Source organism: Hippopotamus amphibius, chromosome 2 (assembly GCF_030028045.1).
Source record: "Hippopotamus amphibius kiboko isolate mHipAmp2 chromosome 2, mHipAmp2.hap2, whole genome shotgun sequence".
In the NCBI taxonomy this organism is placed as follows: Eukaryota; Metazoa; Chordata; class Mammalia; order Artiodactyla; family Hippopotamidae; genus Hippopotamus; species Hippopotamus amphibius.
In genome coordinates this window covers 139,996,942-140,019,685 of record NC_080187.1, presented here as the reverse complement: position 1 = coordinate 140,019,685, position 22,744 = coordinate 139,996,942, and the positions used below count along the sequence as shown (strand labels likewise).

At 42.1% G+C, this 22,744-nt stretch overlaps 1 protein-coding gene across 1 annotated transcript in view; it reads right to left on the bottom strand.

Moving 5' to 3' along the window:
* Nucleotides 1-22,744, bottom strand: part of AGBL1 (AGBL carboxypeptidase 1) — a 746,106-nt gene that overhangs the window by 670,484 nt on the left and 52,878 nt on the right. The window contains exons 2-5 of the mRNA XM_057720719.1: nucleotides 18,012-18,075; nucleotides 16,233-16,379; nucleotides 12,876-13,007; nucleotides 9,169-9,262 (exon numbers count right to left, since the gene is read on the bottom strand). Of these exons, the coding sequence (XP_057576702.1) occupies nucleotides 9,169-9,262; nucleotides 12,876-13,007; nucleotides 16,233-16,379; nucleotides 18,012-18,075 (437 nt within the window). The remainder of the gene's footprint in view (nucleotides 1-9,168; nucleotides 9,263-12,875; nucleotides 13,008-16,232; nucleotides 16,380-18,011; nucleotides 18,076-22,744) is intronic.

Here is a 22,744-nt window from a genome sequence, read left to right as displayed (position 1 = left end):
TCTCCTCAACTGAGGCCATCCATCAGGCTGTAACTGGGGTTCCTCTTCCTGCACTGCAAACCAGAAACTCTCTTAAGACATTAACTGATGTTATTTAAGGTTCATCTCCCAGGGATCACTGTTCTCCATTACCTGATATCTAGTATCTTTTAAAACATTTTTAAAATATATTTTATCTGTAGTTTTTTTTTCAGGTGGGAAGATAAATGTGAACCCAGTTCTTCCATATTGGCCTGAAACAGAAGTTGTATGCAATTTTTTTATATAATTGAGATCATTCTGAATTTTGAACCTTACTTTTTCTTGTCAATATTTTATCATAAGCTAGTACCACTGGCAAACATCACTCCTAATCTGTTTTGTGTGTGTTGTTACATAATATTATGATGTATAAATATATCACTTTTACTGTGCATCCCATGTTATCAGACTTTTCCTGGTTATGATATTTCCAATTATAAATAATAACATGATTAATATCTTTGTGCATAATTCTTCATCCACCTTCTCAATCATATTCTGGACAGATTTCAAGAAGTGAAAAAAATTAGGTTAAGGGATGGGAACTTAATGAAAAAAAAAAAACACTTGATATACATCATCCCATTGTTTTCAGGAAGGTTTTATCTATCTCTATTCCTAGCAGCATATGTGAGTGTTCATCTTATTGAAGCCTCACCAACAATATTCTTTTTCAAAATCTTTGCTACTCTGATTTGTGAAATTGGTATCTTGATCTAAATTGTGTGTCTCTGATTATTGGCAAGTTGAATATTTTCATGAGATTATTGGTTTTTCTATTTCCTCTTTGTGAATTATGTATTTCCATTCTTTTATTGTTATTAAGATATTGGAGTGTTCCAAATCAGTTTGGGTGAGTTCCCTGCCCTTACTTTCTTGCAATATACTCTAGTCACATACGAACCCACCATCTTTTCTTGTTCTTTTCTCTTTGCACTTGCTTCTGCCTCTGGCTGGAGGGCTCTTTTTTTATAACCTTAAGATCTTCAAAAATCCTTTCCAATTTCAAACCAAAACCTGCCTTTTTAGTGAATTCCTCCTTGACAGTTCCTGGGTAGACTAAGATCCTCCTTCTTTGAACATCCTACCATTATATTATTTATCTTATTATGCATATATCGATAAGCTCCTTAAGAGGCAAGGACTATGTATTTTCATCTCAAAGCCCACACATCTCTGCTGATGATAAATGCCGAAGACACTTATTGAATGAATAAGTGGTTAAAAGAGTACAATTCAGATGAACTAAAACAACAGTGCTCATTTTATTCAGCTGGCATTTATTGAACACCTACACCATGTACTATTTGAAAGAAATTCAAACATAATTTATAATAATTCACTTCTTTTAAATGGCAGGCTATTGTTTTCTAGCCATTTTCCTCATTGACTCTTTTAAATATAATTAACGATCACTTGCGATCTAATATTAAATTAGAGCTATAACTGAACTTAGACAGAAAGCCTCCAATCTGTTTCCATCCTGAAATCTCTAAATTCTTTAAAGAAATAGTTTTAGATGGCTCTACGTCTGCTTAATGGCTTCCTTTTGACCCTTTCCTTTCCAACTAACTGAGTTGGCTTGTTTCTGCCTAATAAGCACATCCCCAGACAAAGCACCCACTCACAGCCCCATAGGAAAAGCAGAATGTGTTTCCTTCACCCATGTGCTTTATAATTTGTGGCATCTGAGTGTGAAATCTACCCCTCAAGAATTTAGTAATGGCCTATTAGAAGCATCTTTTCCCTCAAAGCAAAGGGTAAATGTCATGAGAGTCTCTACTGATACGGGTCTTTCTGTACCTCCCCCAGTCCTTCGAATCCCCTCACCCACATATTTGTGGGCAGTTATAGAATTGCAAGGAGGGCATGATTTACAGGAAGATACAAACTTCTTCGCTAAAGCTCCCTGTTGAGTCAGGTTGGGCTATAAAACTAATTTCTATGAAAAGTGAAAATTCCTAAGATCCTGCCTCCAATCTACAGAAGGGAAATGGGGGCAAATCCATGAAGAGATATGAGCAGAACAGACTTCAGCAGATAATAATGGGAAAGGAGTTTTTGTAGCGAACCCTCACCAGGGCCAAGTGGGGCATGTGAAGACCGTCCCAGGGTATGCAGGCCCAGGAAGTTTTGCTTTGTTTTGTTTTGTTTTGTTTGTTGTGTTTTGTTTTGGAGACTCTGTCTATACAAACAACTAGATGCACCCAAAATTAGCATGTCAGCAACATTCGGTCTGCCCCATCTCATGTCAGGCTAAGGACAAAATACCCCACCAGACCGTGGAAGTGATCTCCTTGCCAAGTCATCCTCCTTGAATCAAGGACTGGCCATGGAGTCTCAAGACGATCCCATTTGCATGTGTTCCAGAGCTTCTCCTCCTCAAGGTATCCAGTCCACCCCACTCAGGTGTCAGTGCATCAGAGAGCACCCCAAAGAGGGAGAAACAGACTAGGAGCCCCGTGAATGTGCTGCCAACCCAATCCCATCTCAGGCCCAGAGGAGTAATTTACACATTTCCGGGAAGGCTCTCCAAAGTCCTGGGAGGGCCCAAGGAGAGCCTCCCGTTCCTCCTAAGAAACGGGCCCACAACAGAGGCCCTTCTGGCTCAGCTCTAAGGGCACTTCCAGATAAAGGCATGATGAGGACATTTCCACAGAACAGGAATTCAGTCCATTTCATAAGCCTAACACTGGGTCAGAAGTTTCCCCCCACGCCGCATTGTTATTGTTGCCATAGACTGTCACCAACTTGAAGACATGGTCCACCTTCTGCTGTTTTCAAACCCCTGTGTCTAGCACCAAAACAGACACTTACAATGTTGTCAAAGAAATGTTGAAAGTTCTAGATCAGGGCAAGTTTGATTACGTTATACGGTAGAGCACCTTAGAGAAATGAATAGTGTCTTGAAATTAGGTTAGAAGGCTTAGTTCAATCTCTCTGGGTTTCAGTCACCTCAGCTTAAAATGAAGCAGCTGGACCAGCAGATCCTTAAGGACTTTCCAACTTTAGATCCTATGACTTGAATATCTGTAACTGGCCCTAATCAGGGAGAGATCACTGGCTTCCCAAAAAGATGAGAGGGATTTAGATCAAAAAGCCTAGTCACCAAGATTTAATACATGTAGGAAATTATTCATTCCATCATCAGCTACAGGCTTGGAGTCAGGTGGCAAACGCACTAATCACTCTGTCAGTAAATTGAGCCTGTGTTGTTCACTCCCAACAGAAGCACTTGTAGGGCTGGGGTGGAATTTTTTTGTTCCTGTTCCAAGGTATTTGAATCTGAGTGATCTGGAGCACACGGTTCCTAAAATCCCAATGTAAGCCCTTGCCCTGGAGACCACAGAGTCTAATTATATTGAACAGAGAGCAGCAAAAGTCACAAAGCCATTAATGGGAGGGTAAGGGGAAAATGAACGTCCCAGGAGAAATTCAGTAGCTATTTTGAAAAACAGGAAAATTTGCTACTTTGTCTCACTGACAAAGTAGCTGAGTCACCCACTCATGCTCTCAGGGAACGCATTAGCTTTGGTTGAGTCTCCACTCATCCATCAGCTATTACACCCAGATAAAGTGGAATGGGATGATGGTTGGAGGAAGCCCAGAAGGTCTGGCTCTGAAAAAAATCTAGGGATTTGAGGGGAGGGAAAGAAGGAGCAGGACATTTTTTAGAGCTCATAAATTGAAGATGAAATCACCATAAAGAGCTGCCAGTGAGGCCATGCCTAGTAATCCTGCACTCAGGCAAAGCTCAAATGCCAGAGATGCCCTGAGATCAGGCCTTTAAAGGGAGCAGATCATCTAAAACTATTCTAAGCACAGACAACAGGAGACTCAGCTGAAGAATTTGCTTATGAGGCTTGCTAAAGACCCAACCCATCCATCTTCTCCTCTTGTCAACGTGTTTGAGCCCAGGTGAAGCGCACAGCCTCGGAACATCATGACCTCACAGAAACCCAGGCACCCAGGAACTTCTGAGCCTGGAGAGCCTAAATCACAGCATGAGAACCCTGCTGAAAGCCTGAGAGGATGCTGAGAGGGTGGGAAAATTGGAAATGCTGTCCTCTGTGAGGGTTAGACCAGCAGGGTCCTGAACAACACATTTCCGGACCTCCTGTCTTCTTGGGAAAGCTCCAAGGAAACTGCAAGGGAAGGATGAAGGAACCATCTCAGCCCATGGATGTCCTGTGTGCCCTTTCTCAAAGGATGGTGCAATGGTCAGGGAATACAATGGCGTTTAAGGTCCAGCCTCTGCTAGGAAGACTCAACCTGTTTCTGATTGACTCTGATGTTTCTGAGGCAAGAGAGGCCAACAGAGTTTGAAGCCCTGGGAGATAAACCGATGATAACAGCTGATAATTCAGCTTCAAAGGTTGGGTTAACTATTACCATGTGAAAATGTGGCCATGCTTTGGAAATAGTCACATGGACAGACAGTGGAAATTGCCATTATTTTTACCAAAACCCTTAGGTCCACCCTGGAAATGGGGGCACAAATGTACAGAAGGTGTTAAGACATGGAACAAACACAGACTCTTCTAAGGTCACAAGATGAGTCAGTCACAGACAAGCAATCCATCTTTGTCTCAATAAATTTTCCTACTTAGCGAACATGGAAAGCTCAAAGACAGCTTTGGTGTAGATAAACAAACTTGTTCACAGTAGAACAAGCTAGCAAGCGCTAGCTCACCCTGGCCCTGTGTCATTTCTCCCTCCCTGATTCTATAAAAAGCTTCCCCATAAATTCTAAAGCCCCACTAATTCCAGCCAAGTGGATTATCAAACCAAATACTGGAAAATAGGAAGCAAAGGCTCAATGTGAATGCGGCCCATAACATGCCTTCAAACGTAGATCTTTCTCTCCTGCCAATCTTGGTCAGTTTTCCCAGACAACTCTAAGGAAGAGACAAGAGGCTCCCCTTTTTCCTTCCCTTCAGGGAGACTTTGTTGTCTTTCAAGCTGACGATTGCTGCCTCTCATTCTCTTAGAATGAGTCCCCTCCCGCAAGACACCTCAGTCCCTCATGCAAGAGAGTTCTGGGTACACCTGCCCCATCATTTTCCAGACATGTTTAGACATGATAGAACCTCAAATGTGAAGTTGGCTTGGTACCAAAAATAATAAGATAATAAACACAGTGTCTACTATAGCACCCACTCAGTAAATGTTGGCTTTTATTTGTCATTAGATCGGTTATTCACAATATATCAATTTTTTCTAATTGAAGAATTTCTTTCGAATTGAATGAAGAGCCTACCATGGTCCAGGCACTCGGGTAGGGCCAGTGGAGAACAGCAAGAGAAATATATTTCGACTTCTACCTTCAGGAGGTTTAGAACTTAGTGGGGAGGGAAGATGTACAAGCAAACATAGGACCGAGTCAAATCTGATATATGTTAAAGGAAAATATGAACGAAGTGCTGGAGGAGAGAAAATTCCTTCCGTGTAGTGAGGTGGAGTGGGTACCATAAGGTGGGACCCGAATAATAGGAGGAGTGACTACCATTCAATAAGGCAGTGCTGCCTTTCCAGAGGGAGGGAAGCACAAGCGGAAAGACTGGAACAGGACAGGGCATCCCATGTGCAGGGGTAGCTGGCTAGAAAGAGAGGAGGACTAAAGGGAAGGATGGACATGGCGACTGGGACACATGCTTGATTGCTTTGAAGTCAGGGAAGACCAGTGGGAGGGCTATAGGAGCCATCTAGATCTGACAAAAACTGCTCAGACTAAAGCGAGGGCCATGAGGGAACAGGTGCAAGCCAACACTCATCTACGGCAGTCAGTCTCTGCCAGCATGGTGGGTATTTGGGAAGTGAGGAAGGCCTGCAGTAACCACCTCCCCTGAGAGTGAGGGCTGACACAGGGCCACGGGGGGTGAGTGGCATTGCTCTGCAGGACCCTTCTCTCTAGAAAGTGTGCGGTTTGTGGCTCAGTCATAAATCTTGCCCTGAGTACTAACTGGAGACAGGGTTTTATTGGAGGACAGCTGCATAACTAATTTTAGGCTCGTGCTGGAGAAATAGGGCAGGTTTAATCTCCAGGGAAGGGAGGAGTCATAGTGACACAATGCTGGGCGTCTGCTCCTGCAGAGCCATCCCAGAATAACTCTCCCAGGGCTTGCTCACTTTTGGAGGATGACACTCAGTAGAGCTGTTCACATCCCCTGAGAAGTCACTGCATCCCTGAAAGACCCCTTCAAACCCACAGATTCTGGCATCCAAGTGGAGCTGAGTAGAACTCACTGGGGTACGTTTTAGTTACTATTTGGGAAATGGAGTTCATGGGAGAAGGTGAGTAGTGGCAGAAACTTCCCATCTGCCTGTTCACCTCTAGCACTGCTGCCGGATCTGAAGCAGGCAGCCAAGTAGCCAATAGCATTTATATTCAAAATGAGGAGCAATATTACAGCACATCAAAGCTTTCAAGAGTTTGGGCATGTTATTTCTTAATGCCCACAACAAACCTAGGAGGTAGGACTTGATGTTCACACTTTGAGAAATGTGACAGTTTAGTTAAGAAAGGATAAATGACTCGCCAAGGAATCAGCCAGCAAGAGGGAGACAAGGCAGGTCTTCTGATTTTAGCACCTTTGTTCTTGTCCTGCTGCTGAAGGCTAGGCGTAAGGCCGAAAACAAGGCAGATTCGAGAAAGAATTCAAAAGCACAGGGAACAGATATTTATTTAGCCTTTGAAAGGAAAGAGGCATGTGATGGAGAAGAAAGACTCCCCTATCATTAAGCAAATTGGTCCATGAGTATGTGTGTTTAGAGGGTAACAGAAATTTAAGCAAACTTGGACTGCTTATGGGTGTCTTATATATGGTGGTTTAGAAATCAAATGCTGGAAATAGACTGTGCAAGATACTCCAGTGGTGGTTTAAGAACTAAGGCTCATGTATCATACAGGGTTTAAATTTCAGCTCTTTTACTTAAATCCCAGCATGTTACTTAACTTCTCTCAGCTTCAATTTTTTTTCCCTGTAAAATTGGGGACAGTAATAGCACCTGTCTCGCAGAGGAGAGGAGAGGATCAAATGAGATAATGCATGCTAAGAGCTTAGCACGGGGCAGAGCACATAATAAACGCCATGGCAATGACAGCTCTATTGAAATGGTTGGTGGAAAAGCCTCTCCTCTGTGGAGGTTTGGTTTTAATTTGACATTTGGATCAAGAAGGGGAATCACCTTGTCTAACTTTTACAGAACAGAACAGAAATGCAGAAATATACCCAAGGTCCCCCAAAAGTCATCTTGTCATTGGTAACATCCAACCCTATTCATCCCTGGGGTTACTTTCCTACTTTCACGTAGCATCTTGATCAGATCTGTGCCTGAGGAGAAAAAGGGAAATAGAGATGGCAACTAGCATAAGCCTCTGAGAAGGGGGCGTCTGTGCTTTGTTGCTTATTTCCTTCCCCACCCACCCCCCACCCCCAGCTCCACCTGAGTGGGAAAGACAATAAAAGTTATCAGGATCCCAGAAGGGAAGGGCCTAGTGTCAAGGTGAGCCAGGAAGGGCTAGCCTAGAGAAGCTCTCCAGACAACATGGTACCCAGATGAGTACTGACTGGTACTGCTATGTGGATGGGCCCAGGAGACGTTGCTAGATTTTCACATGATGTAGGGGAAGCAACCAAATATCCCTGAGCTGCCGAAGAGATACATGGAGACAAGAGCAGATTAGAAGAGCCCTGGCAAATAGGGCAAAAAGATATGGCTCATGGCCTGTTGACCAAAGGACGTGTTAAGACTGCATATGTAAGCAGCAAGGGCCTATACACCACGATAAACACTGAAATATCCAAATCAAACATATTCAAATTGAATAATGGAAGTTTACGAAGGAAATAAAATATAATTACAGAAAAATCAAGAAAGTTAATTTTTTTGCCACTGAGCTCGTGACTGAAGCTTTATACTGACTGCATGAGGACCCCTTGACAGAATTTAGTTGGATCCCATATTGCAATACATTTTCACTTCAGACAGGAGATTTCTCAAATGAGGTGTGTGCAACACTGACTCCAAAAAAAAAGGTAGCCGCCAAACAAAATAGTTCCCTAGCCAAATCAGTTTTGGGAAAGGTATATACTACGTACCCATCTTGAATATTCTGAATGTGTGTTGGCTTTACAAAGGCTCTGAGAAGTCTTACAGTCAAGAAATGAACCTAACTTTGTTTAACCCAACACTTCTCAATATATTTGATGAGGAACTTTTTTTTACCAAGATCTGTTTTTCACTCTAGGAAATGCTGGTGTAGAGAGCTGCAGGCGAGAATGGATGATAATGGCATTACTGTGGTGACCCAAGAGAAAAATAATCAGGTGGAAGATGAGCTGAAGATTGATGCTGGGATGCGGAAAATATCATGGCTGGGCATGGAAATGCTACTTTGCCAAACGACCCCATATATCTTGGAAATTGGCTGAATTTTTTCTAATATTCTTTCAAGGTCCTGGCTGAGTCACTCCCATAAATGATGGATCTTAACGGTTCCGAATATCTCTAAAGCCTGTGTGTCTGACCATCTCCCTTTTTTTAAGTTTGTAATTCACTCCACTCCCACAGGCAGGGCCAGGGAGAATAGGCTGAGTTTCACTTTCCAATCGTAAAAGCACATCTCAAAACCAGCACACAATCAGAATTTCATATCAGATATTTAACTGGCCGACTCTTCAGAGACCCTGTCATGTCTGGACAGTCTTTTAAGGGCTGTACTCACTATGGCAGAGTCACCGTGATTCAAAGAGAAACCTGAAGGTTCCATGCAAAAAAAAAAAAAAAAAAAGAAAAAGAAAAAAAACAACACAGGGGCTTTTGAGTCAGACAGATCTGGCTGGATTCAAATCCCAACTCTGCCTTTTCCTAGCATTGTGACCTTGGATAAGACTCTCCACATTTGAGTTTCCTCATCTGAAAATGAGGATGATATTATATCCATTCAGGGTTGCTGTGATGGTCAGAGGAAATGATGCATGGGTGGGGAGGGATGCAAGTTGTGACAAGATAAAGTTATCGTTCTGTATCCACAAGGGGGAAGTCATCACTAAGTGAACTGGAAGCAGCAAGAGAATATCTGAGACCACTCCCATCTCTGTATCTATTACAAAGAGGGCAAAAGTTCTAAAAAGTGTTCTGTACCTGATTACTCGGGTGCAACTCTGGGTGTAAGGGGGGATGACATTGAGAAGTAGTTCCATCGCTCCATTAATTCCCAGCATGGCTCCTGTGGTGACTGAGAAAGACAAAATCACACTAGTTATTGACCCATCTGAACCAAGCGTTATTTTCAGCATTACAGAACGAGCCAAAAAGATAGGGGAGGTCCATCGCCTTTCTTACCAAAGGCAACTTAAAAGCAGAGAAACTCTATGGTCTTTCATCCCTGGCTTGGAAGTTAAAGATCATCTGAAAAGCACACATTATCTTCCCACACTATCTTTTTCTCAAAGGGGGCCCAAGCCATGAAATTATGTTTTTCATTTTCTGGTGGCCCATTGTACTACTCCATTGTATACTCAACCAGAATAGTCAAGGCAATTGCTGAGCAGAAGATTTTTCTGAAAGTAGATCTTTGGGTTTCTGGCAGTTACTTCAGTTCAAGCTGTTTCACCCACCACCAACTTCCCATATGATACACACATGCCTGCACACATACAAGCGTGCATACACAGACAAAGACACACACACACACAGCCAGTATTTTCAAAAACACTTTTTTAGACAATATTTTGCTGTTTGGAGACTTCACAATGAAGAAAAGTCATAAGTGGATGGGATAAGTTTCAATCCAACTTGGACTGACTTCTTTAAAACTTTAAGTAGCAACCTAATAAAGAAGGTGGTGCCGTTTTTGTTCCACCCCTGTTGCAAGTTCCCCTATAACTTTTGTACTCAGATCTCCCATCACTGAGGCTAAGGCTTAACTATACTTCTATCCATTAGAATGGTAAAGGAAGAATCAGTTGGTCCTGCTCAGAGGTAACCACCAGAAATTTCTGCCTCTTTGCCCAATTGGATGGTTATAAAAACATAGTGATAGATCTGAATAACAGAAGGAGACTCAAGGGGGTATCTGGTCATCCTGGTGGCATCAGGTAAGTATTTTAGATGCAAAACCTCTGGATGTCACTCTCATCGCCAATGATGCCCCAGCCCCCCTGTGCTAGCCCCAGCACCCCCACTCCACTCAGCTCACTTTAGGAAGAGCTCTGGTCACGTCCAAACTTAAGAGGAATCCACAGGATACAAAATGGAATCAGTTTGGCTGGGGGCAAAATTTTCAGTGAGAGAAGGAAAGAAGGTTGTCTTCCAAGGTGTGACTCTTTTTCCTTTCCTTCACTGAACTGTTGTGGTAAAACCGAGACCTAGGAATGCTTTGTGCTTTGGACCAGCTTTGTCCCAGGAAATATGAGTGGGAACAAGGCGGTCATGGAGAAGCAAAGAGAGGGAACCAAGGAAGGCTTATCCTGGCTTGCTCCAAGCCTCAGGAAAGGAGGGAAAATGGAAAACTGAAGTCCCTAAAATAGTTCATGCCAGTACAGTCCACCAGAGAGAGACAGAGGCTGATGTCTTAGTTACCACGAGGGGTGCGTGCTCCTGGAACATCCTCTATGAATTTGTCCCTCCTGAGGCTAGCACAGGCAGTCATTGCCTGGATCAAAATTCAAGAACTTGGCATTCTAGTCCTGCCCATCAATCTTCCCCTCCCCTGGCTACTAACTCAGTCCTTCCTTCTAAATTGGGAAAACATGCTGGAGTAAACTCCTGGCAAATAATTCAGCAAAATTCTAGTATTAAGTAGAGTTAGGGAGGAAATAGTTTTAAGAGCATGAGTTCTAGCCTGGAAGACTTTAGACTTGGAATTGAGAGAGGCTAACAATAAAAAATCCTCACTACGTTCTTCCATGCTGGATGCCTGCCCAAGGTTAGACCTCTGGCAGCTCTGTAAACATCCCCATTGGCCATCTGAGAGCTGCTGAAGGGTTCGCTGTCTGTCACAGACCCATTATGGTTCCAGCCAACTCCTTCTGCAGATAGGAGCTGTTTAGAAAACTTGCTGGAACATTCAACAGGGGCTAGCAATTCACCAAAGCGATAGCAGCCCATGGGCTTTGTGAACTCTGCTTGCCTCTCATCAGTAAAGTCAAGGTGTACAGAGTGATCATATATTTTTTTAATATCTTATGAAAGAAACAGTTAGTTCGTACAATAAATGTTGCCTTAAAATAGGAGACACATGGCCACCTCCACAGGCAAATCTCAGCATTTTTCAGAGCTCCCTGCTGAAGGATTTCTTCAAGATGTCTATAATCAATGTCTATAATAAGAAGAGTAATGTATTCAGCTTAACTATTCTTTACAGAACCGAAATAAGATACTTCAAATCTTGTGCTGCTGGCAAGCTCCAAATGGGGGTGACATACCTTCTGGCTACTCGTTAATAAGTGTTGTCCTTTACACAAAGCCACAACTTCCCACTTAGATTTTCCTTTATTCGAGGTGGGTTTGGACAGATTCTTTCAGCCTTTCTCAAATATTCTCTGCCTTTCTGGTCAACATGTGTGAGTGTGAGTGCAGGTTCTATCTGCGAACATGGAGTCAAGCATCTATCTCATGATTCCCTAGAAATACTTTCTTTTGGTGGGTCCTCCGTGCTTACTCACAGAATTAACCAATGAAACATGTCCCTACTATTTTGGTAGTTCTGAGGATAGTTATGGGAAAAGGTCACCTATTTGCTCCTCTTATGTGGCACTTGCTATTATTTCAAAGGACTGAGGGAAAAGATTGGAGCAGAGAAGAAAAACTAACACTTACTTGGCAACCATTATGTGACGAGCTTACCCGTGAACATGATTTTACCTATCCCAATCACGCAAGTCTATGAATTCTTACTACAACTCTAATTTTACAAAGGAAGAAACTGAGGTTAAAGAGGTTAAGGGCCCATGTAATATGACTCTCATGAAGTTAGAGTCAAGCCTGGGTCTTCTTGGTTCTAAGCTCACGTTCTTTCCTCTAGAGACTATTACATCTAAATAATTGCCACTTTCATTCTGCAGGAAAGGGAGAAATAAAAGTCTATGTCCATCACACTGAAATAGGTGGCACAGAATCTAATCTATTAATAAGAATTTCCTCCATAAGGACAGTAGAATAAACATGAGTTTTGCAGTTAGAAACTCGCCCCCATGACTTATCTGTATGAACTCAAGCAATTTCTTCACTCTTATAAGCTTCATTTTCTTTCTCTTAGCTAAATCTATATACAGGATGGTTATGATAATCAGAAATAACCCAAATCAGGAGACGGCAAATAACATCAACCCACGTGCTAGGATAGATCAAGTTACCTGAAGGACTGTGCTGTGAAGCATTGGGAGATAAACTTTGGTGAAGGATGTCATGATCAATGAGTGACTTCAGGAACACGGTAGAGAGATTTGTGTGTGAGGGTCACCCTTGACAGCTGTAACACATCACACTGTGCTTTGTATATAAGGACTGAATAAGGTCTGCTCTCCTCTGCCATAGGTCTTTTTCATCTGGTAGTACTGACAGAGAGGTGTAGAGTGTTAAAACATGTAGCTCCCAAGGGAAAACAATATGGACCTCTTGCTTCAAGAAGTGGCTCAAGAGTTCACCATGGCTGAGGAGCAGATGAAGAAATAACTTCTCACCTCTACGTTCTCTAGAACATGAGGCTCCTTGTGGTCTATTTCTCTTGTTGGGACTACATTTGTCCTCCACCCACACCCTCCTTCCGACCATACCCACAAATGATTTCCGGGTGCCCCAACCCAGGTCTGGAAGCTACCCCTGAGGGCCACAGCTGAGTTGCTTACCACTAGAGGCGAACACACGCAGCATCCAGAGACAGTGGAGAAGGTTCTGACTGTGGGACAGGTTTTTCCTGGCCAGAATCAATGTCACATCCAGTGCTTCCAATTCCAGTGCCTTCTGTCCAAACTTTTTATCTATGAACACAAATCAATCCATCTTAGTGGTGTTTCACGTTAATTCTGAAGGTTGTATAATGTGTGGAGGAGAGGAAGGCAAAGACGGTGGAGGGAAGAGGATTACCGTGGCCAATGAGACTTTTCAGATCTAGTAGAAAATGCTCCTGGGCTGGCCAAAAAGTTCATTCGGGTTTTTCCGTAAGATAGTATGGCGAACCCGAACAAACTTTTTGGCCAACCCTAATAAATATGTCCCCATTGGAAGCAGATGGCCCCAAAGAGCTAAGCAAGGGCACGTATGTGGTCCATTATTCTTCAAGTAATATTTATATCAAGCCTTGTGGGTTATATGACTTGCATCCCCTAAATGTAAGGGTATTTCTGGTTGTCCTCAAACATGAGCTAGAGTTTAGTTGGGTATAAATTTCTTTCTTTAAGAAAGTTCTAGAATTAAGGACACTTAAGGTACATAACATTCAAATGCAGTGTGTGGACCTTGATGGAATCCTTCTCCAAACATGTCTGTAAAAGGCATGCTGGGAACATTGGAAGAAATTGGAATGAATATAGATATGCATGCATTGTTACTTTTGTTAGATTTGTGATCTATAGGAATCTATTGTGATTATATAGGAAAACATCTCTTTTCAAAGAAATATACTCAAAAGCATTTAGGACTAACATGCTCTCTCTAATTTTCCTTAGAATAGTTCAAATAAAAATAAATAGCCTAAGGAAATATGGCAAAATATTAACAATGGTTAGAGCTAAGTGATAAGTATATGAGGTCATCTTTCTATATGGTAGAGAACTTCATAATAAAAGGTAATAATATAATTTCAGAAAATAAAATTTTCTCCCCAAATTTCTCTAAAGCATTGATCCAAATAACCTGAGATTCGGTGTTGTGGGTAAGTCATTATTATTTTAATAATTAGTGAATAAGCGTAAGAAAAAGGGAGAGTGCTTTTTATTCTATGCTCCTGGCTCCCACTAGGATAACAGGTGTTATCCCACCTGTCACATTTGTCTGTGTCCTTTCCAAAGTGCAATGCCCGAATCATCATGTTTGTTTTTGTAAGAATACAATCACTATCAGATTCATCACAGGTGGAAATGAGTACAACAGAGACAACGTCTTAAACCTCATTTACCAATATTTACCTCTGGACCAAAGGACACCAGCAGATTGTGACTGAACTCATATGACCATTCCCTTTAGCAGAAAAGAAAGATATCTATCTGACTCCATTCATGAGCAGCCAATCTCACGTTTGTTCTGTTCAGATCAGCCCCTGACAGCTTGAATGGCAACATCAAGGACTACAATCTTGACGGCAGAAGGTGTAGTGATGGAATGATGACAATAGTAATATCAAGGTGCATAACTTGAAAATCACTGCCCTGGTGCATCACTCATCTCTCTTTCTCCTATGAAACCTACATGACTCTTGTCTGTCAAGCCTCTGGCCCCACATGTTAAGCAGGTGACATATAACCTTGCTTAATCTTTACAGTAACCCAAGAATTATGTACTGAGACCCCTTCGATAGATGAGAGCCCAATGGTAATTTGCCCAAGGTCACACAGCTTACAAGTGTCAAAGCCAGGCCTGAAACCCAGATCTGACTTCCCAGCCTCTGCCATTTACTACCAGGGTGTATATCATGTCTTTTCTGTCTTTTTTGGAGTTCACGTGGCCCACTCTTTGTTTTGCTGACTTCTTCTCATCCTTCAAATTTGGGCTCAAGTGTCCCCTCTCTCTGTCCACACCATCTTAGAGGAACGTCACCCTTTCTTTTCCTTTCAGTTATTATCTAGTTAATTGCCATTTTCTGCTATTATCTAGTTAATTATTTAGTTTCTGCCCTTCCCCACTTGAATGTAAGTCCCATGAGAGCAGGCCCCTTATCTGTCTTGGTGACTGTGGTGTGCCCAGAGTCCAGAACAGGGCACACAGCCCTGGGGGACATGGAGTAAAGCTCTGTTGAATATTCAATGAACGAATTCTACTGGTTTTGTCTGGAACATGCTCACGCAGGCGCTGGCTGATGCCTGGGTCTCAATCGTTATTTGTGAAATGTTGAATGGACTCGAAGTAGAGCTCCAAGCATTGAAAGCAAAGAGTACCCCAGAGCCCTGTGCCCTCAGCTGCTGCTGTCTGCACTGAGCAGTAAAGACCCAGCTTTCAGAGGACCTGAGCTTCTTGATCGTGGTCTATGAAAGACTGCACACTATCGGAGCTTAACTGTTATGACTAATTTGCAACATTCACATGCATCCTGAGTGCAGAAGCTTTTTCAACTGGGCTCCAAAAAGTTCTAGGATTTTAGGGAGGTGTTTCAGTCTTCTAAGAAGAAAGAGAAATGGGTATGGACCATAAGTGGAAAGAACTCTAAGCTCCCATCTTCTCTTCAACCAGGGAAGCTCCACTTCTCTGCGACTTATTGTAGTGATTTGAAACCTATCTCCCCAAAATTCACGTCTTCCTGGAAGCTCAGAATGTTATCTTATTTGGAAATAGTCTTTGCAGATGTAATTATTTAAGATAAGATCATACAGATTTGGGTGGGCCCTAAATCCAACGACAAATATCCTTATAAGAAGAGAGGACAGAAAGAAAGATGCAAGAGTAGAAGTAGAAGGCCATGGGAAGATGGAGGCAGAAATTGGAGTGATGTCTCTACAAGCCAAGAAATACCAAGGATTGCTGGAAACTACCAGCATCTAGGAGAGAGGCATGGAAGAGATTCTCCCTCAGAGCCTCCAGAAGGAACCAATCCTACTGACCTCTTAATTTCAGACTTCTGGCCTCCAGAACTGTGAGAAAATACACATCTGTTGTTTTAAACCACCCAGTTTGTGGTAATTCATTACGGCAGCCCTAGGAAATGAATGCACTTACACAATGAACTTCCACGTGGGATGCTATTTGTAAAAATGTTCCATTTATGTTTAAAGTGATTGAAAACCTCCTTGGAGTATCTCCACTCTGTTCCCCATATGCCTCATGCCTCATGTAGCCCATGCCTGCTCTGGGTTCTGTCCTAAGCACCTAGGTACCTAGGATTTGCTGACATCTATGTACCTCTCCTGAGGGGCTGGTCCTGCTATCACCACCAAGATTTCCAGACCTCCCTGCTGCATCCTCACTGTACTCCCCTACAAAAGTTTCCCAAATTGCTCTCATAATATTATCCCCAGGTGCCCTTTCAGTCATTTTAGGTCTGGGGGTATGAGTACCTCGTAGGCCAACTTTGGCCAGCAGTCGGAAGAGAGGCAGGAGGATGTCATAGTCTGGAGAAGCCGTCCTGGCTGTGTCCACCAGAGTCTGCAGAAGGGCTTCGCTGCCACCCTTGCTGATCATGTAGCGAATCCTCCGGTCTGTGCCTGAGGGGGAGAGCAGAGGAGCGCTGAGCCTCAAATAACTACCCTCATTTCCTTGGAGCAGGAAGCAGACTTCACAGCTAGAGACAGAGCAAGGATTGGTTCATTTCACCCCAGAAACCAAAATTGTGGCATTCTTGAATCAACTTGTGTAAAGCTGTGCTATTAGGTTAGGGGCCAGGGTTGGGAGGTGAGGGTGGGGTGTGAGATGGAGAAATAATGGAATATTTCAGAAGTTGCAGCAACTGTAATACATGGAGCCTAAAATCTACTTTCCTGAGAATCTATTAAGTCTCAGTGTATGTGTGACTTGTGTTGCATGTATAGAAATATGCCCATAGGCTTATGTATAATCATATACTTAATTAAAGAGGGAATATCAGTATCCCTCAGCTATAGGTTTGAATCATCTACAAGAGGGTTTGATTTTACAGCTTATCTGGAATAATTTCATGGATGGTATTAATGAGTATTTGGTGCTGGCCTTCGGTAACTGATGTGAGAGAAATATGGAAATTACCAGAGTAAGCCCTTGAGAAACAAACATCTAATCATATATCTAAGGAGTTTTGAAGAGGGTCTGGGGCCAGGGTAAGGTATATTGGTCTTTCTACCTAACAATAGTTTTAAACATCTTGCCCCAGGACAAGCTCAAAAGCAGCGATTACATTTCAACTTGAAAGGAAACCCATGTTATTCTCTATGTACTTGGACCAGGTGGCCAACAGGGTGGAAGATTATTAGTAAAGAAGACCCTCTGATTTTTCATCCTCTACTAAAGGGGCAATAATCAGTACCTATTTCAGAAGAAGAACTCCAAGATTTGATTTTAAGAGTTCCAGACACCACTGGACAAATTGAAGGCAGAACTATCCCAGAGGACAAGTGGAATTCACCTACAGAGGGTACTTCATTCAAAAGAAGGGGAAATCACCCTGCCATTGGCAGGCACACAGCCTATGGGAAAACCTCAATATGAATGGACCTTTCCTCCTGAATTTGCAACCTGAGGGTCTGTGGCTTTGGAGAGACATGCACTTTGGTATTGTCTGTTTGGTGCTAATATGTTCTTTCCAACGCAATGTGTCTGGCTACTCAGAAGTGAAAACTGAGTGAATGTTGGAATGTCCAAGAAACTGTGTTTTCCAAGACCTTCACATGAAATGAGCTAATAGAGGCATGCCCCAGTTAACTCAGTTGCCAATATTGTCACCTCTGTCATCTTATCTCTGAAAAGCTAATGGCTGACCACACTGCTAAGTCCAGCTCCTGCCTCCTCTTCCTGTCTCCAGTTGACATATGAAGGGAGCTGCCAATACCTGGCTCTTTAATTGGGCCACAATGAGAGAAGCAGGGGAGGCAAGAGGTTGAATCACTGAGGGCTGGAGGTCCTTGACCCCAGAGATGAGATGTCACAGAAGAACCACCCAGAGTCTAATTCCCTCCAAAGTTTGGATCACCATAGGGTGGGTGACAAGACTGAAGAGCCCAAAGTACAACCATCCCATGGCGATTCTGACTCTCACAGAAAACCTGAGCTGGAGCAAACCCCCCAGCCACACAGGTTCCTGGGAGACACCACAGCCTCGTACACCCAGGTCCACCATACGAGGGATGAGGGCGTAGGCTACTCACCAACAGAAAGCAGATCTCCGAGGACCTGGAGGATGGCCAGGGTGGACTCCTTGTCAGAGGAGCTCTGTAATGGAAGCACAGGCAGGCATCTTTAAGAAGGAAGGCAAGGTCACAGCCACTATGGAGAATAGTATGGAGGTTCCTTTAAAAACTAAAAATAGGGTTACCATATGATCCAGGAATCCCACTCCTGGGCGTATACCCAGAAAAGATAACAATTCCAATTAGAAAAGACACATGCACCCCAGTGTTCACAGCAGCACTATTTACAATAGCCAAGACATGGAAGCAACATAAATGTCCATCGATAGATGAATGAATAAAGATGTGGTATGGAATATTACATACAATGGATGAATAACACAATGGAATATTACTCAGCCACAAAATGAATGAAATAATGCCATTTGCAGCAACATAGGTGGACCTAGAGATTATTATACTAAGTGAAGTAAGCCAGACAGAGAAAGACAAATATCATTTGATTTCACTTATATGTAGAATCTTAAAAAAATGACACAAATGAAATTATTTACAAAACAGAAACAGACTCACAGACTTAGAAAACAACCTTATGGTTACCAAAGGGGAAAGGTGGGGGGAGGGATAAATTGGGACTTTGGGATTGACATGTACACACTACTATGTATAAAGTAATCAACCCTAACTGTATAACACACAGAACTGGGCTCAATATTCTGTAATAATCTAAACAGGAAAAGAATTTGGAAAATAATAGATACATGTATTTGTATAACTGAATCACCTTGCTGTACATATGAAACTAACACAACATTGTAAATCAACTGTACTGCAATATAAAATTAAAATTTTTAAAAAAAGAAGGAAGGAGCTTCCTTCACAAGACGGCAGAGAGCAGGATCAAGCAGTATCAGCAGTATTTCGTCTTGTGGAACTGAAAACCACAGCCACAGAAAGACAGAAAATGAAGAAGCAGAGGACTTTGTACCAGATGAAGGGACAGGATGAAACCCCAGAAAAACAACCAAATGAAGAGGAGATAGGCACCCTTACAGAAAAAGAATTCAGAATAATGATGGTGTAGATGATCCAGGACTTTGAAAAAAGACTGGATGCAAAGATCAAAAAGTTTACCAAAGACCTAGCAGAATTAAAGAGCAAACAAACAGAGATGTGCAACACAATAACTGAAATGAAAAATACACTAGAAGGAACCAATAGCAGATTAACTGAGGCAGAAGGGCAAATAAGTGACCTGGAAGACAGAATGGTGAAAATCACTGATGCAGAAAAGAATAAGGGAAAAAGAATGAAAAGAACTGAAGACAGCCTAAGAGACCTCTGGGACAATGTTAAACGCACCAACATTCACATTATAGGAGTCTCAGAAGGAGACGAGAGAGAGAAAGGACCTGAGAAAATACTGGAAGAGATTATAGTTGAAAACTTCCCTAACGTGGGAAAGGAAATAGCTACCCAAGTGCTGGAAGCTCAGAGAGTCTCATGCAGGATAAACCCAAGGAGAAACACACCAAGACATATAGTAGGCAAATCGACAAAAATTAAAGACAGAGAAATGTTATTAAAAGCAACAAGGGAAAAACGACAAATGACATACAAGGGAACTCCCATAAGGTGAACAGCTGATTTCTCAGCAGAAACTCTGCAAGCCAGAAGGGAGTGGCACTATGTATTTAAAGTGATGCAAGGGAAGACTCTACAACCAAGAATACTCTACCCAGCAAGGATCTCATTCAGATTCGACGGAGAAATCAAAAGCTTTACAGACAAGGAACAGCTAAGAGAATTTAGCACCACCAAACCAGCCCTACAACAAATGCTAAAGGAACTTCTCTAAGCGGGAAACATAAGAGAAGAAGAGGACCTACAAAAACAAGAACAAAACAATTAAGAAAATGGTAATAGGAACATACATATCGATAATTACTTGGAATGTAAATGGACTAAATGCACCAACCAAAAGACACAGACTGGCTGAATGGATACAAAAACAAGACCCATATATATGCTGTCTCGAAAAGACCCACTTCAGACCTAGGGACACATACAGACTGAAAGTGAGGGGATGGAAAAAGATATTCCATGCAAATGAAAATCAAAAGAAAGCTGGAGTAGCAATACTCATATCAGATAAAATAGACTTTAAAATAAAAAATGTTACAAGAGACAAGAAAGGACATTACATAAAGATCAAGGGATCCATCCAAGAAGAGGAGATAACAATTATAAATATACATACACCCAATAAAGGAGCACCTCCATACGTAAGGCAAAAGCTAACAACTATGAAAGAGGAAATGCAAGGCAGAGATAGAGACACAGATGTAGAGAACAAACACATGGACACCAAGTGGGGAAAGCGGGGAGGGTTGGGGGGGGATGAATTGGGAGATTGGGATACCAAATTGTACACTCTAAATATATGCTGTTTATTGTCTGTTAACTGTATCTCAATAAAAGTTCTTAAAAAAAAAGAAGGAAGGAAAAAGAAGGGAGGTGGCACGGTCAGGAGTATGCGTGGGAATGGCAGCGCTGTGCTTCCTTCTGCTGAGAAGGACCTCCTGTGACAAGAAATGGTTGAAGGGTTGCTCCTTAAATAATGACTATGAGGGGACTCACTGAGGTAAGGGTCTCAGGGTTTCTGCCTCCATATTTAGCCTCCAGGACCCCTCTTTGGGGACCCACTTTGTAGTAACATCAGAAAGATGGGCAAAAAAATAAACATTGATAATTTATGCAGAAACAGCAAATGAAAAAGGGCTTTGTGGGCCAAGGTAGCAGAGTTCTCACTTATTTCAGGATTATTGTTAAATGCAGGCAGAGAGCAGAAACAGGAATCCACTAAAATGTTCAGATGGAAAGACTTCCCTGACTGACAAGGACGAATTTCTATTTTCTCGAGAGACACCTAGGGTAGCACCCAGCCATGTGATGTAGATGCTCTATGGGATGCTTGCAATGCTTGCCACTCTACCCTTTGTTACACAGATGAGAACACCAAGATTCAGAGGGAGGGAGGACTTATTCAAGTCCTCTGTTGTGACCCATAGAGCAAAACCCAGACTACAGCCCAGGCCAGGTTCCCAAAAGTCAGGCCAGGGGTCGTTGCACTGTAATAGGCTAATTTTCTATATCTCAAGAACTTATTTATCTACTAGTTGTAAGTTTGTATCCATAAACACCACCTCTCCAAATCCCCCACTCTGGAGTCCCTGGTAACCATCACTCCACTTTTTGTTTTTGCAAGTTCAGCTTTTTTAGATTTCATATAACAGTGATATCATACAGTATTCATCTTTCCTGACTTATCTCACTGCACCTAATGCCTTCAAGGTCCATCTGTGCTGTTGCAAATGGCCGGATATTCTTTTTCTCATGGCTGAATAATATTCCATTATATGTATATACGTATTCTTTATCCACTCACCTGTTGAAGGACACTTAGGTTGCTTCCACACCTTGGCTATTACGAAAAATGCTGCAGTGAACATGGTGTGCAGATGTCTCTTTCAGACACTGCTTTCAATTCCTTTGAATATATAGCCAGGAGTCCTATCTTATACCACTCACAAAAATTAACTCGAAATAGATCAAAGATTTTTTTTTTTTAGTTTTTGCCCCCGCCACATGTGGGATCCTAGTTCCCCAACCAGGGATCGAACCCATGCCCCCTGTGTTGGAAGCATGGAATGGTAACCACTGGACCTCTAGGGAAGTCCCAGATCGAAGATTTAAATCTAAGACTTAAAGTCATAAAACTCCTAGAAGAAATTATAGAGAAAAAAATCCCTGAAATTAGTCTTGGCAATGATTTCTTTGGTAAGACGCCAAAAGCACAAGCAACAAAAACTAAAACAAACAAGTGAGACTACATAAAACTGAAGAGCTTTTGCACAGCCAGGGAAACAATCAACAAATTGAAAAGGCTACAGAACGGGAGGAAATATTCACAAAGGGATAAGGGACTAATTCTGATAAGGGACTAATATCCAAAATATATTAAGAATTCATACAACTCAATAACAAAAAAGGCAAATAATTCAGTTAAAAATGAGCAACAGACCTGAATAGACATTTCCCAAAGAACACACACAAATGGTCAATAGTTACATAAAAAGATGCCCAACATCACTCATCATCAGGGAAAGGCAAATCAAAATCACAATGAGATACGACTTCACACCTACTACCTGGTTTTTATCAAAAATACAAGAGATAAATGTTGGCAAGGATGAGGAGAAAAAGGAACCCTAATAAGCTATTTTTTTAGATATGTTATTTAAGTCAAAGCTTTCATCTTCCCATAAGTAAGTCTCATGTTCCTCATCTGTTTCAAAGACCTCAATAACTCCCCATGACATATAGGATAAAGTCATGACTATGCTGATGGAGTTGATAGTTTTGATAGGGTTTCCAAAGCTTCCCACAATCTTTTCCTGGTTATCTCTCCAGCTTCATTATTCATTACAACACCCCTGCACAAATACATGCTTCAACAACATGAAACTACTTATAATTTCCTGCTCAAACCATGTAATTTCTTGCCTCTGTACCTTTGATCATAAGATTTAGTCCCTCTTCCTGAAGCCTGGTCAATGCCAACTCATCCTTCAAGTGCACTATGGCTCCCATAAGATTTCCTTCCCACCCACGAGCTGCGTGTGAAGTCTCCTCTGTCTCCACATCATTCTGTGCAGCTCTGACAGCATCCATACCACATAGCATGGGCC